At 38.6% G+C, this 16,046-nt stretch overlaps 1 protein-coding gene across 2 annotated transcripts in view; it reads left to right on the forward strand.

Annotated features, from left to right (window-relative positions):
- FILIP1L (filamin A interacting protein 1 like) overlaps positions 1-16,046 on the forward strand; it is a 198,623-nt gene that overhangs the window by 110,716 nt on the left and 71,861 nt on the right. Inside the window, exons 3-4 of one of the 2 annotated variants that reach the window (XM_010720020.3) lie at positions 10,448-10,734; positions 13,809-13,982. In XM_010720020.3, coding sequence (XP_010718322.2) covers positions 10,448-10,734; positions 13,809-13,982 — 461 coding nt within the window. Of the gene's footprint in view, positions 1-10,447; positions 10,735-13,808; positions 13,983-16,046 lie in introns of those variants that run through there. The other variant, XM_031556236.1, reaches the window with a different exon arrangement.

Raw genomic sequence — 16,046 nt, forward strand, 5'->3', positions numbered from 1 at the left:
AAGAACAAAAATTAAATAGTTGTCCCAGAAGCTGTCTAAAAAGTGGGAAATTCCAGATAAGCAAGAAGTTCACAAACTTTCAAAGTCTGGCTAATATGTATTCTATATTACTTAGATGCAGAAATAGACGATGAAAAATTAGGGCAAAGCAAACCAAATACAAACAAATACCAAAAATAATCAAATACACCATTTCTTTGAAGCCTTGAAAGCCACATCTGGACATTTCACATCATTTCAATAGCCACAAAAGCAGATGAAATTATGTATTAAAAATGTCAATCAATTAGCACTTATACTGAGCTAGTGAACATGTGTCAAAGACAACTGTTTGAACTCAATCATTGCACACAATACAGTGGCAAAAACAACGAAGTTTTGTTTATTAAAAGTTTTTTTATTCATATCTCGGTAAAATCAGAGGGCATCTATAGATTCCATTGTCTCCTCCTTCTCCAAACAATCCTTCTCTCTCAGAGTAGGTTGCAAATGATCAAGTCCACAGAATAATGAAACTGATTGTCTGAGTCAGTTCTCCACAGACATGAGTTCACAAAAGAGGCAGCCTTGCAGCTTCCTCAGACATTCGTAAAGACTTTTGATCTTTCTTTGAAGGAACTTTTCTCAGGATATTTAAAAGCCTGTGGTTTATTTTCATGTGTGGAGAAAAGCTATGCTGCGAGAACCCTCCCACACAAAGAACTGTCTCAACAAAGCTATGCTTGTCAGAAACACCCTTGAAGAAAATTAACATATACTGACTTTGAAGGTATTGTCCTGGTCGTCCTCACTGTGGTCTCTATAGCCCGTTGTATGGGTTCCATGCAAATATCTAGCAGATCAAAAATGAGTAAAATGGAACTGGAGATGGCTTCTCTTTTTTTGCCCAGAGAGGTTGTGACGCTCCATCTCTGGAGGTGTCCAAGACCAGGTTGGATGGGGCCCTGGGCAACCTGGTCTAGTACCAATCTGGAGGTTGGTGGCCCTGCCTGTGGTAGGGGAGTTGGAACTTGATCCTTGTGATCCCTTCCAACCCGAGCCATTCTATGATTCTATGATGGCCAAAAGGCTTAAGAAGTTTGGGTTTTGGATACCCAGACCAATTATTGTGGGGTAACAAGATAACTAACACCAGACAATATGCAATTGATAACTCTTGCTTATCTTGCTTTCACTAGATAAACCTTGAAAACAAAGTACTTCAATTCATTTACTGTTTTTTGCTGAAAGTTCAGGAAGACCGTTTGTCTTTCCCTCAAGTAACAAGCATAGAGAATTACACAGACATGCACTAAGTACTCAAATTCTAAAACACTACGCATAGACAAACACACACACACACTAAAATAAAAGAAATGCCCTTAGTTTCTTCCTCCTCTGTTGCACAGGTATTACCAGCCGCTGCCCCCCCTTCCCCTCCTCTTTATCTAGTGAGGATGGATCAAGCTGTAGCCCAATATGTAGTATGAGTTATAGCTGATAATACCATAACAGTCTATTTCTTCAATTAGATAGTGTTTGGAGAGTTGTGATTATATGCTGTTTTTAAAATGAAATCACACCATGCAACCAGCATGTTTAAGGGCTCAGAAGAACATGGTTTGTCACATGCTCTTCTCTGCCAGAATCATGGTCCAATCCATCAGAATGGAAGGACAATATCATAGAAGATATACTGGCCATTGAAGTCATGTTGGTACGCACACATACACTTGTATAGGAAAAGTTCATTGCTGAAGACAGAGATGCAAAAAATGCACTGGAAGAGATTTGTCATGCTAATAAAAATATTTTAGGAAAACCATCAAATGACAATATTCTAATTCTGTCTAAATTAAAACAGAACATAATGAGTGTCCAACTTGGAGGGAAGTTAGAGGTCTTGGGGTGAGTGAACTATATTAAATTTGATGACACTAACCTTGAAATATTCATAAGATTACCACAAAATGATGCTACTTTGGCTATACCAAGTCTGCAGAAGGCACCAAAAGAATTGTGGGCAATAACCTACATTGTCAGGACACTGGGAATATCTGCTTTTGCAGGCTTCCTGTTTACTACAATACCTGCCAGCTCATTGAGCATTTAGAGAGTCTTGTGACAGTGAAGTTTCCCCTGGATCTTAAACTCTATCAAAACTGTCACAGATTTGTACACCTTAATTTCACTGTTGAGACATTACCTTAAGGTACTTTTGTACAATGTTGGGTAGAAAGAGAGAGTAATTTTGACCAGGACTTCTACAGGATTTCATTTTGTAAGTCTCTAGCAGGAACAGGGAGCAGGAAAACTTAAAAGAATAAACCATAGGTACTATTCCTCTATGGCAATGGGTCTAAGCACTTGGTCTATCCAAGATTTTTCTTCTCAACCACCTCCAATTCCAGAGAGACAGGACAAGAGAGCTTAAAGACAAAGACATTCCCCAGGTCCAGGAAGACTGGAATCTGAAGAAGGAGACAAGAGATTGCCACAGTGGGCAAAAAATGAAACGCTGGGTTCAGCCCCAGTCAAAGTAGCTGCTGCCTTCACTAAGGTGCCCTCCTGGGAGATATGCAGAGAACGTGGGGCTGTTCTGGTGGTTGCAGAGAAGATGGGAGGAGCTGAGAGAAAAGCAAAGGGAAAGAAGAGGGAGAGTGGGTCTAATATCACTTAGGATAGGTAGACAACCAAAGACAAGTCAGTAGAAAACCTGGCTCCACTAATACTTCTTTCTTCTTTCTCTTTGTTCTCTTTCTTTTAAAATATATTTCATTATATGTACTAGAGTATTTAAAATACATTGGAGCTGAAATTTCTTGCTATGTAAATACTTACAGTTCAGCTAATCTCGGAATATGCAGGAAAAAAAGGTGAATTTAGATAAATAATATCTAAGATACTAACTTTTTCTTCCCATGTAGCACTATTGTTCACTTTGGATAATGCTGTAAACTACAGAATAATTATGCACTGAAGCCAAAATTACAGCAGCTAAATATTAAGTATTAAACCACAATCACTGTATTAAATAATGTTAACTGGTTTTTATGCTCATAAAACAAGAAAATCATATGTTTGGAAAGCAAATTAATTCATGAAACTGCTGAATTTTATTTCAGTGTAATTTACTAACAAAACCCTGTCATACAGACAACTGCAAGGTTAGCTTTTCTACTGACAAACACATAATACAGCATTGTAGTTTCCCCTATCATACACTTCAAATTGATGTTATAGTAACATTTTTTCATATGTCCCCCAAATCTCCCTGCACTGATTTTCATAAGATTACATGTACAGAGTCTAATTAAGAGACAAATTTTGAACATTCTCCTTTACAAAGAAAAAATAATGAAACCCAGGCAAATAAACAGAGAAAAAGTCCCCCATGTTAATCACTCAGGAGTACTTCAGCGTAATTGAATAAAATTCCCCACAACTCTCAATTCCCAGAAGTGGAAAACTGAAGAAAATCAAGCTATTTTACTTTTATTCTCGATTCCCCCTCAAACTTTTGAACCCATGAAAATGTGGAATTATACTAGCGCTGTCTCACTGCAGCAGCACATTCAAGGTCCACACAAGACTCTACAGTCATTCTTCCACTAAAACTAAAACCTGATCTGCACATTCTGCCCTTGTGGCATGTGTAGTCCCTCACTGAGAAGATAAATCACCTCCAACAAATCCACTGTGTCTAACCCATTTCTACAAAAACTGTCTATGTATAAGGTGATGCATATACTATAGTTTTCCAAGACTACCATCAACTTTGCAATATGCTGGACATCAGACTGGGAGAACTGCATTCACAAAAAGCCTTTGGAAGAGACAGAATAAGAGTTTAGCAAGAGGAGAAAGTGACGGGAGTGCCTTTGACCATTAGCTACACTGGGAGCATGTGCCAAGCTACAACCTAGGACAAATGGAGTTCAGCCCATGTCAAAAAACCTTCTCAAAGCACAGCTTTCCAAACTGGAACTCACATGGAATCCAAGTCTTTGTGATTTCAAAGCAACCAGTCCATTTTGTCAAAGAAGATTTATGTAATACAACAGGGAGTCCAATCACTGCATATGTGCAAAATGCGGCATCACTGGAATGGGAATGAGACAAGAGGTGGTGGAAGTTGTACAGTATCTTTGCCATAAACAAAGTAGCTAACGTGGCAATTCTCTAATATTCTCCAAATGGCATCTTACCTCCTCAGAACAGGCTTCCTAACTTCAGGAGATGAAAAACTTGACTCGTGGTCAAGAGAGCATAAGCCATGATGAACAGAAAAATGACATCCAGCTTTCACCCATGCACTTTTCCTGTCTGGGAGTGTTTACATTCTCTGTTGAATCCAGATTTTCTTCCCATCTGAGTAATTCCTCTTCTGAACAATGACAGCACTGTTCCTTCAGGACTCCTGAGGGCTTCAAAGTCCAAGATTTGAAAAGATTCCATGAGAGGAAAACAGACTTCTAATCTATTCTGTCTTCCTCCCACTTGACTCCCTGTGACTCTACATGCCAACAGATGGATCAGGCTAAGCAGGTAAGCACTCCTTCATCAGTTTTCCCAGAAAAGCAGTTTAATCTTGCAATTTCCATGCCAAGATGGAAAAGTGTATATATTCCAGAGCCCTTAGGTGAAGAACCCATTACAGGACAGAAGCCTCTTCTCATTTATTGCCCAGCACATGCACCAAAACAGCACAAGAGTCTACTATGAATGAGAGCACGGTCCCAATGAGGTAATCAGCCTTGCTACAACAGGACAAGCTTCTGGACAGATGCCACTGCAAATGGTTTTCAAGGAAAATGCTAAAACAGTCTGCCCAAAAGGAAAGGCTGTATCTTTGGAAGTAGTGCCAAACTACCACAAAGCTCTGCATTCTCCACTTGAAAGTCATAATAACTGAGAAACACATTCTGTCAGAAAGCATCAGTTTCAGAAAAGGCTCAGTGATGCCATGAGACGGCCAGATCCTGGGATTCCAATTAATAAGATGGTGTTTTCATTTCTTCTTTTTGCTCAGCATGGCTCAATAGCTTGCCCACAGGCCACACCAGAACTACAGAAAGAGAACAAGACAAACCTACTGCTTTCTCTGGCAGAACACAGGATGTGGCCACTTGCCAAAAGCCCCTTCCTCTGCCTGCACAATACCTGGCACATGGCCACTCAAGAAGGCAAGAGAATGGGGACAGCAGATTAATTTATCCTTAGACAGTTACATGGCGTACCAAGCTGAACACGATGCTTCACACCAGATTTTTCTACATGGGAATGCAAAAAATGTCCTGTAACAAATAAGCTGAGTGCTTAAAAGCACATTCACAGTGAGGGAAGGAGGATTCCATACCTCTTTCTGAAAGAGAAGGTATGCTTTTGTGCTCTCCCATAACGCTGACATACTGAGCAATAATCTCTTCAGTCCTAAAGGTCAGTCTGTTGGTAGAAGTCCTAAATATTTCAGCAAATCAAAAGCTGTTATTATATCACTTTAAGAGATGTTAAAAAACAGAAAGACATAATTCCTTGCTTAGTCATGGATTTCTGGAAGAAAAAGAAACTTCTCAACTATTCAGGATCCTTACCCTGGGATTAAGAGAAGATTTGGTCCTGTAAGGGATTTTCTTAGCTCATAAGTCAATCACTACCTAAAGAGAAAATAGTAAGGGGAAAAATAGATGGAAAAATAATGGATGCCTCTTAAAACCCTTCGGTGTCTGTGGTGAAGTCATCTCTGAAGGATATTTCAGTTTTTCCCACAAAAGTGCAAGGATTTCTGAACCACCTGCTTGTTCGCTGCTGCCAAAGAGACAAACGCAGTTTCATCTCCTTCAGAATATGATTGAGAGGGTGGAGACCAAGTTAACATCATAGAAACATTTGGTCATTTATTCATCTGGCTCTTCAGGAAAGTATATTTTGATCCCTCAGATTACTTGCTCATCACTAAGAGAAAATATTTCCTTTATATGCAGGAAGACAGCATAGGCATTCAGAGATGAGCAAGCTCTTTAGAAAACAGAACGAGAAACAGACTATAAAAGAACAAAAACATGAATGCTAAGAATAGATTCAAGTTTTGCTGAGTATGTTGCTTGCAATAATTTGGCTTACCAGAATTTTTCAATGTAAGCCACCCTTGCTCCATTTTGAAAGTGGGACCAGTCTACCAAGCTGCACTGAATGGCAAGCCTGGAAATCATCACCTTGTGACATCAAGCAAGGTACTGCTGCAAACTCTTCAGTAAAATAGACAACCTGTATCAGGACTCAAAAAACAGTACTGCAGAATATTAACTTCAGCACACTTACAGGCAGTGAAGTTCAAAAAATACAGATAAAAGTTGGTCCGTAAGAGAGCATCCTGAGGCATGGAGAATACAAGCACACAGTTCTGAGGTCCAGTCCAGGGACTCCTCCAGATTAAATACCCAGCACATGATTGCTGTGATGTCAGGAGGGTGTGACTTTGTGATCAAGACGGTCCCTTTCAATCTTCATTTATTTTGATGCCAACAGATCACATTCCAATCATATGAGAATGCTGATATGTATCTTTGTTTCTTCTGTTCCTGTAGCTACAATCCCTGGTATATATTATTTGATCCAGATCATAGGTGAGGGCTCAACCAAATCTCATTTACTTTCTTCCTTCTTAGAAGCTGTTTACTTTTTTCTGTAGTTATTCTATGTTGCCATCCTTTTGGGTGGTACATAGAAACTGGTCTTCAGTTAATTTTCATACAGGAGTTTGTCACAAAATGCAACATTTCACATCCAAGGAGAAATCGCAGAGACTCTGTTCACGAATCACTACTACAAAAAAGAACACTTCCTTAACCCTTTTTTGCAAGCTACCTTTCTTGTACACAAACCCCATCAATACTTGATTTATAACAAAAACTGACTGACGCGCAGACAGGCAAAAGGGAAATTTTATACTCATCAAGCTGATCTTGAGGGCTAAAGAGGGATGAAATATCTTTTTTTAGGTGACATGAGACAACTTATACCCCAAAATTTCAAGACCCTTCCAAAAAACTGAACAATTTTCTTTTCATTACCATTCCAGTAAATGGAAAGAGCTGTTCAAAGAAGATAACCCAATCTACCAAAATACACAGCTATAAAATTTCAAATGACGCTGCTTCCACTCTCAGTGTTACATTAGGGCCACTCCAGGGGTTAATAACCTTGCAGAAAACCAGCATCCTATGGACTACAAGTGATCATTTCTCTGCTTTGGTGCAATGGCAACAGTAATCTGCCTGAAATGTCAGGAGCACTTTGTTAGTCCCTTAGACAGTGCTACATCCGTAGAGGCTCACAATTTAAAGGTGCACTAGCATCAAACAAGACACAGTTTCAAGTACAATAGCCTCTAATTCAGAACTGAAAAAGAATGAGTATTTGCCATCTTCTTTGCTCTAACTCAAATATTCAAATTATTAAGTATCCAGTGAGCAAACAAAAAATATTCCACCCTCCTCCAAACTGTCATATTTGTATCCTTTGAACACTTATTAGTACTACCATTATTATGTACGCATGCAGCACTACAGACAAAAAGAATGCCACGTACAGGTAGTAAGAAAGCCTAAATAAATCAATAAATGAGCATAGCAATAAGGCAACCTACTAATATCATACTGTTTGTGTCTCTTTTGTCAGATATATTCAAATAATAATAAAAAAGTGCTTAAAGCATACATTTAGTATGTCACTTCACTCTTTAATCATTTGTGTTAATTGCTACATCTGATAAACATTTGCATTGGCAAGTTTAATAGTAGACCCTGGCATTCAGAAATGCTAGAACAAAATGCAAATGAAGTGTAGGTAATGGCTGTTCAACAAGAAAAGAAAAATCCCCTTTGGGATTCTGGAAAGGCACCAACTCTGTAGGAGGGTGACCTAATCAGCAGGCTAACTGACCTTCTCAGGCACTGAATGCCCTTTGTCAGTGTAATAGGGACTGATCTACCTGATCAAGGAGCAGGCACAACAGGCTCAAAAGAGTCACCACAAGCCCTCCTCAGCTGTGAAAACTATGCATGGCATGTGGCTTTGAAGCCAAGAGAATGCATATAACATAAGAAAATAACAGAGGGCAGACGTCCATCTTATCAGGATTGCTGAGACTTGTGCCCTTTCAAGTTCAGGATTCTGTTTCCAGTACATCCAACAGAAAAAAGAAACTTGGAAAATTAAGAATCTCTTTGTTATGCATCTGTTTCACTTCCCTTCAGTGAAGAATGCTATGTTGACCCTGGTCACAAGTCTCACAACTTGACATCCAATCGAGCCTGCTGCTGTACCTGGCACATGAGGGGAAAAAATGGAAAGACTTCTTGGGCTATTTACATGTTTCATTGCATCCTGTGCTTGCATGATCAAAGAGCACAGGCAAGGAGTTTGGTTATCTGATTTAACTCACAGCTCTGATGTTACAACCGCTAGCCATTAACCCACGTGTGAAAACCAAGCAGACATGCAACACTTGAAGCTGACAGAAAATCAACAGTCATGTTCCAAAGTAGCAATGTGTTGTAAGCAAGATACAAAAAATGAAGAAGCCAAATAAGCAGACCTCAGTGAAAGAAGTGACAGTAAACTAAATCATAAAATTTAGACTGGAAAAGACCTTTAGAAAAGACAAGACCTTCATTTCTCCCATCGCTTCAGATGCATTGATGTTGTTATTTCTCAAAATATTCTAAAGACATTCTGTGTTTTCAGCCAAGCGGTTTTGATTGAACTGCTGTTTTAGAAACAAATGTAATCATTTCTGCCATGGTACCAAAGTACTAAATGTTAGCACTAGTTGTGTAGACAAACGTGGATTGCAAGCATTAAGACTTGAACAGGAAATACCCTTCAGGAAGTATATCAACTTCTCTGGCAAATCTAACAAGTGCCATCCCAATACGAGATCGCTGAAGCAGAGCTTCATCAAACAGGTATCCAGTGCTCAATGTCACACAACTCTGACACACCTTGGTTTTTGGAAGCTAGGAGAAACAAGTTCTCTTATGAAAGACAGGCTATTCTGATTTAGACTAGACAAGGTTTCCTTCAGTATTAAAAGAAATTTCATTTGCTTTCTCTGTAATGTTTTGGATATTTTTTTTCCTGCTTTCAACCACCATTCATACCAAACCAAAAGCGTTTTCCCCTTCCTCTGTTCTTGCAAAAGGATGTGCTTATAACAGGCAGTGGAAAATTACTATGGTTAAAGAGCATAGCTGTAGAGAGTAGCTCAAGATTTAGATTCAGAACCTGGCTGAAGGGGGAGCTCTGGAAGAACTTTATCAGCCACAGATCTGTACGGCCAAAAAGCAACAGCGCAATAATTTTCTGCCCCCCATGGCTCATAACAATTTTTTGGAGAAAATCACCACTTCAAGTCAAACTGAAGTGTTCAAGTCAAGCTGCTGTTGAGCTCAAGCCTTTCTTTCCTTGTTCTTTTGCAAAGTAATGATCAATAAGCTTTCACCAATACAACTTCCAGCAATTGGCTTCACACTTTAATATGAAAAAATGTGCTTTATCTGTATGTGCAACGTGCATAATTTCCCCTCCCAATTGCACGATCGGGCTTTTGTCTGCTAAACTGTATCCATGACCACACCACAGTTTTTCTGTAGAGGTGGATTATAATCCATTCATACCTTAATTGTAGCAGTGATAAGCAAAACAGAGTTCCTGAGGTTAATCAGTATTTATACAGCATTAGTAATTTGTTTGCACAGGCATTACAGTATATTTATGTAACAGTGGCTCTTCAAAGGGAACAAGCTAGGCTAAGCTTCCTTTGGTGGTGAGGTGCTAACACCTGTATGATGGCCTCAGAATGCAGCACCAAAGAAGCAGTAAGACTCCACATTGCACGGTTAACAAGGAGACATTGTGATCACTGAGGAAGGAGAGGTATGGTGAGGCTCATGCCTTACAGTCTGGATATACTAACCTCAATGCTTCATGAGCTACGAGTAAAACAACTGCATAACTCGTAGTAGTGGAGGACTGCTTTTGTGTTCTCCCTTGGAAAGAGAATGAAAAAACCCACAGCTATCCAGTAAGGGAAATACAAACAGAAAGATCTTCCTAATGTAGGACCTACCTGAAAAGCATACAGCTCACACTGTCTCTCAGATGGGAAATCTGGACTGCAGTGATGCTGCTAAGGGTGCTGCCTTTGCAGCAGTGTTAGCAATGAGATTTTTCCAGATGTACAGGACGAAGTAAGTCTCCTTTCACTGACACTTGACATCCAGTAAAGATGACAGTTCGGTCCTGTTTGTTCATGCAAGGCTGTCAGCTCCTTTCAAAAGAAAAGAAGTCCAGTGCGGGAGGGGAAACTACCAGACTGGAGGGAAGGACACTACCATAAATTAGCATAAGATTTTTATATTTTCTGTAAGTTAAAACTTTTATTTTATTCCCCACTTTCCTTCAGTTTCAGAGAGAGAAATCATGCGTTCCAGAAGTAACAGTGCAGAAAGCCCAACCAGACCGAAGCCGTGCCAACAAAGGCCAAAAGGCCACCATAAAGAAGAAACAGGTTACAGTGGGAAAGGGAACGTGCAAAGAAGGCCAAAGGAGAAGGACGATGTGCCTCAAGCCAGCACCATCATAAGAAGCCCTAAGGCTGAGAAAAAGCAAAGAAGTTCTTTCAAGAAAAGAGAGGACCTCTCTCGTGATGATCTGCTATTTCTTCTTAGTGTCCTTGAGGGTGAATTACAGGTGACTTATTGTCTTATTTTGCATTCCAAGTTAAAAAAGTCTTTTTTTTTTCTTTTTTTTTTCCTCTGCACTTTACTGCAAACACATGCAGCTTTCCTATTAAGGAAACATCCTATCTAGTTTGCTGGAGTTGGACTAATAAAAACTACAAAGCATGTAAAACTAGAGATTATCCAGATAATCAGAATAGTTATCAACACGAAAAGATGTTATTCTCCTAAACGCAAATAAAATTTGTTCACACAGTGTTTGTATAACACTAAAATGCTCATGATCCACTGTATGCAACTGTGTAATTCTCAAAGTAGAGAACTTGCAAAACTTTCCTATTATGCTGCCCCGTTGTAAGTACTTTGATTAGAAAGTGTTTGTACTGTGAAAACTATATGGAGGAAATTGTAGAGACCTTTAAGATATGTTACTTAATTACTTATTATCTTCCTTCTCCTATGAAGTCATGAGCATTATTACAAAACAATCAGTACATGCCGACTCACCAGTAGTAACTCACTCAAAAGCTTTCTAACAACTTTTGTTAGCAAATCAAAATATCTCTTTTATTTCCCATAATACATGCAGTTAACCTGCAATATACCAGATTTTGAAGAAAGTGAATTTTTCAATCTGGAAAAAGTCAGCTGCCAAGCAGCTAATGATACCAGGAGGCCAAACATAATTTCAGGAACCAGGAACCAGATTTCCAGTGAGAAAAGAGGAGATACTTCTACAATGGACAACTGCAAAGACAAAGTGACAGCCACTTTAAACAGCTTACAAGGACAGAGACAAGCAAGCATCCAAAGTAGCTTTGATGGCTGTAGCACACTGTTTCATGGCTTATTGCCTAGACAGCACCTTGGTAGTTTCCTCCTTAACATATGCAGGAATATTTACATAATGCATGCTAATAGAAATGTTTAATGGAACACACATGCTATATGAGTGCTTTTTGATAGATACACCAGTCTCTGGGGGTGCTCTCTTGCCCTGTCTAAACTTAAGATTAAAATTCAGACATCATACACTCCTCCAAAAGAGTCCTCTTTTTCCACAAGAGAACTACATAAACATCTATACATATACATTTATTTATTTATTATATTATTATTTACCCACATTCAATTCAACTCATGAGATTTAAAACTGGAACAAAACGAAACGAGAAACTGGAAAACAATGAGCCTGATAGGAAAATTTCAAATTGTGTTCGACATTCTAAATAAAGCATTACAAATGAAAAAAAAAGAGGAAAGTCATTTTTTATTCCTGATTTTCCACCTCCAGTAATGCCAAGTCAAATCTCTAAAGATCAGCTGACAATCCAGACATAATTAATTTTCAAAGTTAAGTGCCATAACCCTCTCATTCCGGACCATTTAAGGTGCACAAAGATTGCTCTTTTAGCTTTTTTTTTCTTCTGTGACACAGATTAGAAATGGATTTTTTCCTCTTTTTCTTTTAAGCACAGTCACAAATAGAGAAATAGGAGTGTTCCTTCCAACAGCAGTTGGAGCAAAATTGTTCCTGATCCTAACACACTTCTCTTTCCAATACCCTCCCTTCTAGGATTAGCCTGTCCTTGGTTTTGTTTTTAACTGAGGTTTTGCAAGCGATGTTTGAGACAGTGATGTGGTTGTGTCATTGTCACAGAGGCAGAGGACAATGTCTTCCCACGAGAAGCAGCTGGGCACAGCCTGGGGCAGGCGGTCACCTAAGCCAGTTTGTCCCCCAGAGGAAATATTCAGATTAGCAGATATTGCCATGAAACAACACAATCTCTGGAAGTGAGACTTCCAGAAAATTAGTAAAATATTTACAGGAGGTATTCTGTCTCCTCCAACTTCCTATCTCTCAGTTCATAACTTCAGTTAGGGTAGTATAGTTAGGTCGTGGTTGGACTCAATGATCTTGAAGGTCTTTTCCAACCTGAGCGATTCTATGATTCCATGATTCAGAACAAAGAAGTGTTTTGTTGTTAAAGAGCAGAGTATCTATAGACCATTTCAAATACTGGAGACATACAGTCCAACATGGACTTTGAGCAATGCTGTGAAATAGGAAGAAGTTAAGTGCATCTGCCAGCTTCTAAAACCAGTTCTGAAATACATACATGGAAGAACATGTTGAGAACGCACCTGCATATTGAGTCTGCTCTCTGGGAACAGAATGCCATCAGATATTTTGTCAGATTAAGAAAAAAATGCACATTAAAAAAGGAAAAGTACAGTGCATATTTTTAGGTTATACATTTTAAAATGACACAATTTTGGGGCATCAGATAACACAACTTAATGTTAATCCTCACCTTCTAAAATCCTTTTTTCTTTAGTATGCATTTGCAAATTGAGAATGCCATTAAAGCAATTACTTCCAAGAAATGATGCTGCAAAATTGATTGAGGGCACATTCACAATTGTGTGGACATCTACATATCTCTAAGTACAGAAGGCACTGTCTCATACATATATGCATACTTACATATCCATGCACTAAGGCCCCAACTGCCAGCTTTGCAGGCAATCAATCTTGTTTTAAAGAACTGCCATTATTGCATGGTTTTGGAATGCATTTTGTGAAAGGTCACATCCCCTGCACCATATACTTCCCCACACTCAGTGCTCAAACACGCTCAACGCAATGACAAAAGCAGACTACTCCAGGCTGGCTTTAACTACAAAAGCCACCACCATACCCAAAACATTCACACACGTCTAGGCTTCCAGAACCGTGCTAATAACTCACTAAAATTAAAAAAGTAAAAATTAGGTTCGAATGCCATGAATTACATTTTTTCCAGTACGAGCTGCTCCTGACATGGCATTTCAACCTCACTGCTAATGAAGTAATTAAACACCAGTGAAGATACTGAAAATCCTGTTCTCACAAAATAAAAACACCAGTGCTTCCCTCATGCTTTAACTGTCTTCATGTTACTATCTTGGGGCATTTTATAGATGTAGCTCTTCAAAAAGTTCTTCTGTTTCCATAAAACCCAAAGTAGAAAGCATCCAACTAAGCTGTAAACACACAAATGCGGTTTTAACAAAATGAAAACTTACATTGTCTTTCTGTAGGCTCAAGATGAAGTTATAGGAATACTTAAAGCTGAAAAAATTGACTTGGCTTTGCTTGAAGCACAATACGGCTTTGTTACTCCCAAGAAGGTGTTGGAAGCCCTCCAGCGAGACGCTATTCAAACAAAGGCTGAGCAATGGCAAGAAGACATCTATGAAAAGCCTATGGGAGAGGTATGAATTGTACTACTGACATCTAACCATAGATCTCACAGAAATCAATAGTAAAGATCTCACTGACCTCAGAGAAAGAAAGCACATGTGTTCTAGGTCTAAAATCTAACATAGAAATGCGGCCAATAATAAAAGCAGGTTGCTAATGATCTTCACTCGGGCTACAACCATGGAGAGACTGTTTATGACTACCTCCAACGCTGATAATCAGCCTTTTGTGTTTAACACTTCTGCATTTTTTCCTCTTGTTATCCTAATTCAGAGCTCCTACAGCCTGATACCTCTCCATTAGCCTTGATAAGGTCATGCCACAGCAGTCATGTTGTGGCCATCTACCCCTACATATTCCAGCTCCCACTAATTCTGTGAGAATCATGGGTATATGTGATTGATCTGAATAATGAACTGTCATTACAAACTTAATCCAAGCAGAAATCTAATATTTTCACACTGCGTATAAGTAACAGTTAGTTTAATTACTCTATAGCAGAAGTCATACTTTCTGAACAAGCTACATGGATTTCATTTCTGTCCTGAAATGCAAGTCACTATATATTAAAAGTCCTTCATAACAGTAATGTTTTTTGTTTTCCAAGAAAGAATTCCCAACGTCTCCTATTGGGTCATATCAACATTTCTTTAATGTTCTGCTCATTATAGTTTTCTTAAAAAGCAAATTAGAAATTATGAACAAAATTCTTCTACTGAGCATTTTCCAAACTTACTGAAGAGAGTCATACCTAAGAATACAGAGCTCATTTCAGAGAAGATTGTCAGGCAAAAGGTCAGCATTCATTTCAGAGGCTCTGAGGTTAAAATCTCTGACTATAATCTGAAACAGATAAAGTTCAACTCCGGAGGTTAATTTATTTTAGACCGCTGTGGCATTATGTCACAGAAACTTTGAGCACAAATGGAAATGATTTGAAGAGAAGTCCAAAAGAGTTTGAAAACATAAGTTCAGTCTGTTACTTTACATAAGTTTATACACGATTTTTCCCTCTTACACTTAATGGCAGAGAAAGGATTTCTAACACCACTTGATTTGGCAATTCCAAGAGGCAAAGGTAAACATCCTATGAGTAACTGAAAGGGTAGAAAGACCACTAGCATTTTGTATCTCTTCATAAACCAATGGATGCCATAACTGTCAGGTATTTCACATCTTCATACCCCCAAACTAAGTCCAAGATCTGTTTTGGTTTTGCTTGCATTTTTTCAGATACTAATAAAAGAAAGGGGGGTGGGGAGGGCAGGGAGGAAGGAGAAGGAAAACCTGGCACAAAGGGTGGGAAATAACCATTAAATCTTCCCCATGCCACCATGGCAATGAACCTTTTTCTCTGCCCACAAAATGGTTCAGCCTCTCTAAAGCACATCAATTTAGCTCTGTGGCCTTGAACATGAAGGATCTTCCCAAATCTCAAATGAAAACACAGTGAATTTCAGAGCGCATCTATGAATACAGGCTTTTTAGCATCCTCTCACAACTTACTCATCTCACTTAAACTTTAGGAAGTTTCTTGGCGAATTTGGTTAAGAATTCAGCACTAAAATTTGGTGACTGGATAGCCTTAGTCAGTAGGAACAGGATTCACAGATAAAGTCTAGCAAAACAGAAAATGGTAGTAATATATTTTCTTTGCAAAAATGATGAGGATTGTGATGCATCAAAATTGTATCTGCCTTGGCTATGATATATATGTATATATATTTTCAAACTTTTTTTTTTTTTTAAGCAGAGGGTTTTTCAGGTAAATTTGCTCTACAGTTATTCCTTTCTGCAACCTAACAAATGTTGGATAAGGTTTCTCATTACTTACAGTTCAAGATACAATAAGTTGCTTTATGCTTAAAGGAGCTGAAAGAAAGGAAAATAGACTCTCTTTGTTTTTGCTTCTGTCTGACACATAAAGGTCTGAAAAGGCTTTCCATCTTTGCATCCTTTATAAATTTAGATGATTGAGTCAGATATTCATGAAAAACTCTGGCTTCAGATCAATTGCCACTTCTCTGGAATAGAAAGCAAATGGTATTCAACATTCTAATTTATACTGAAAAAAA

This window comes from Meleagris gallopavo, chromosome 1 (genome assembly GCF_000146605.3).
Source record: "Meleagris gallopavo isolate NT-WF06-2002-E0010 breed Aviagen turkey brand Nicholas breeding stock chromosome 1, Turkey_5.1, whole genome shotgun sequence".
NCBI lineage: Eukaryota > Metazoa > Chordata > Aves > Galliformes > Phasianidae > Meleagris > Meleagris gallopavo.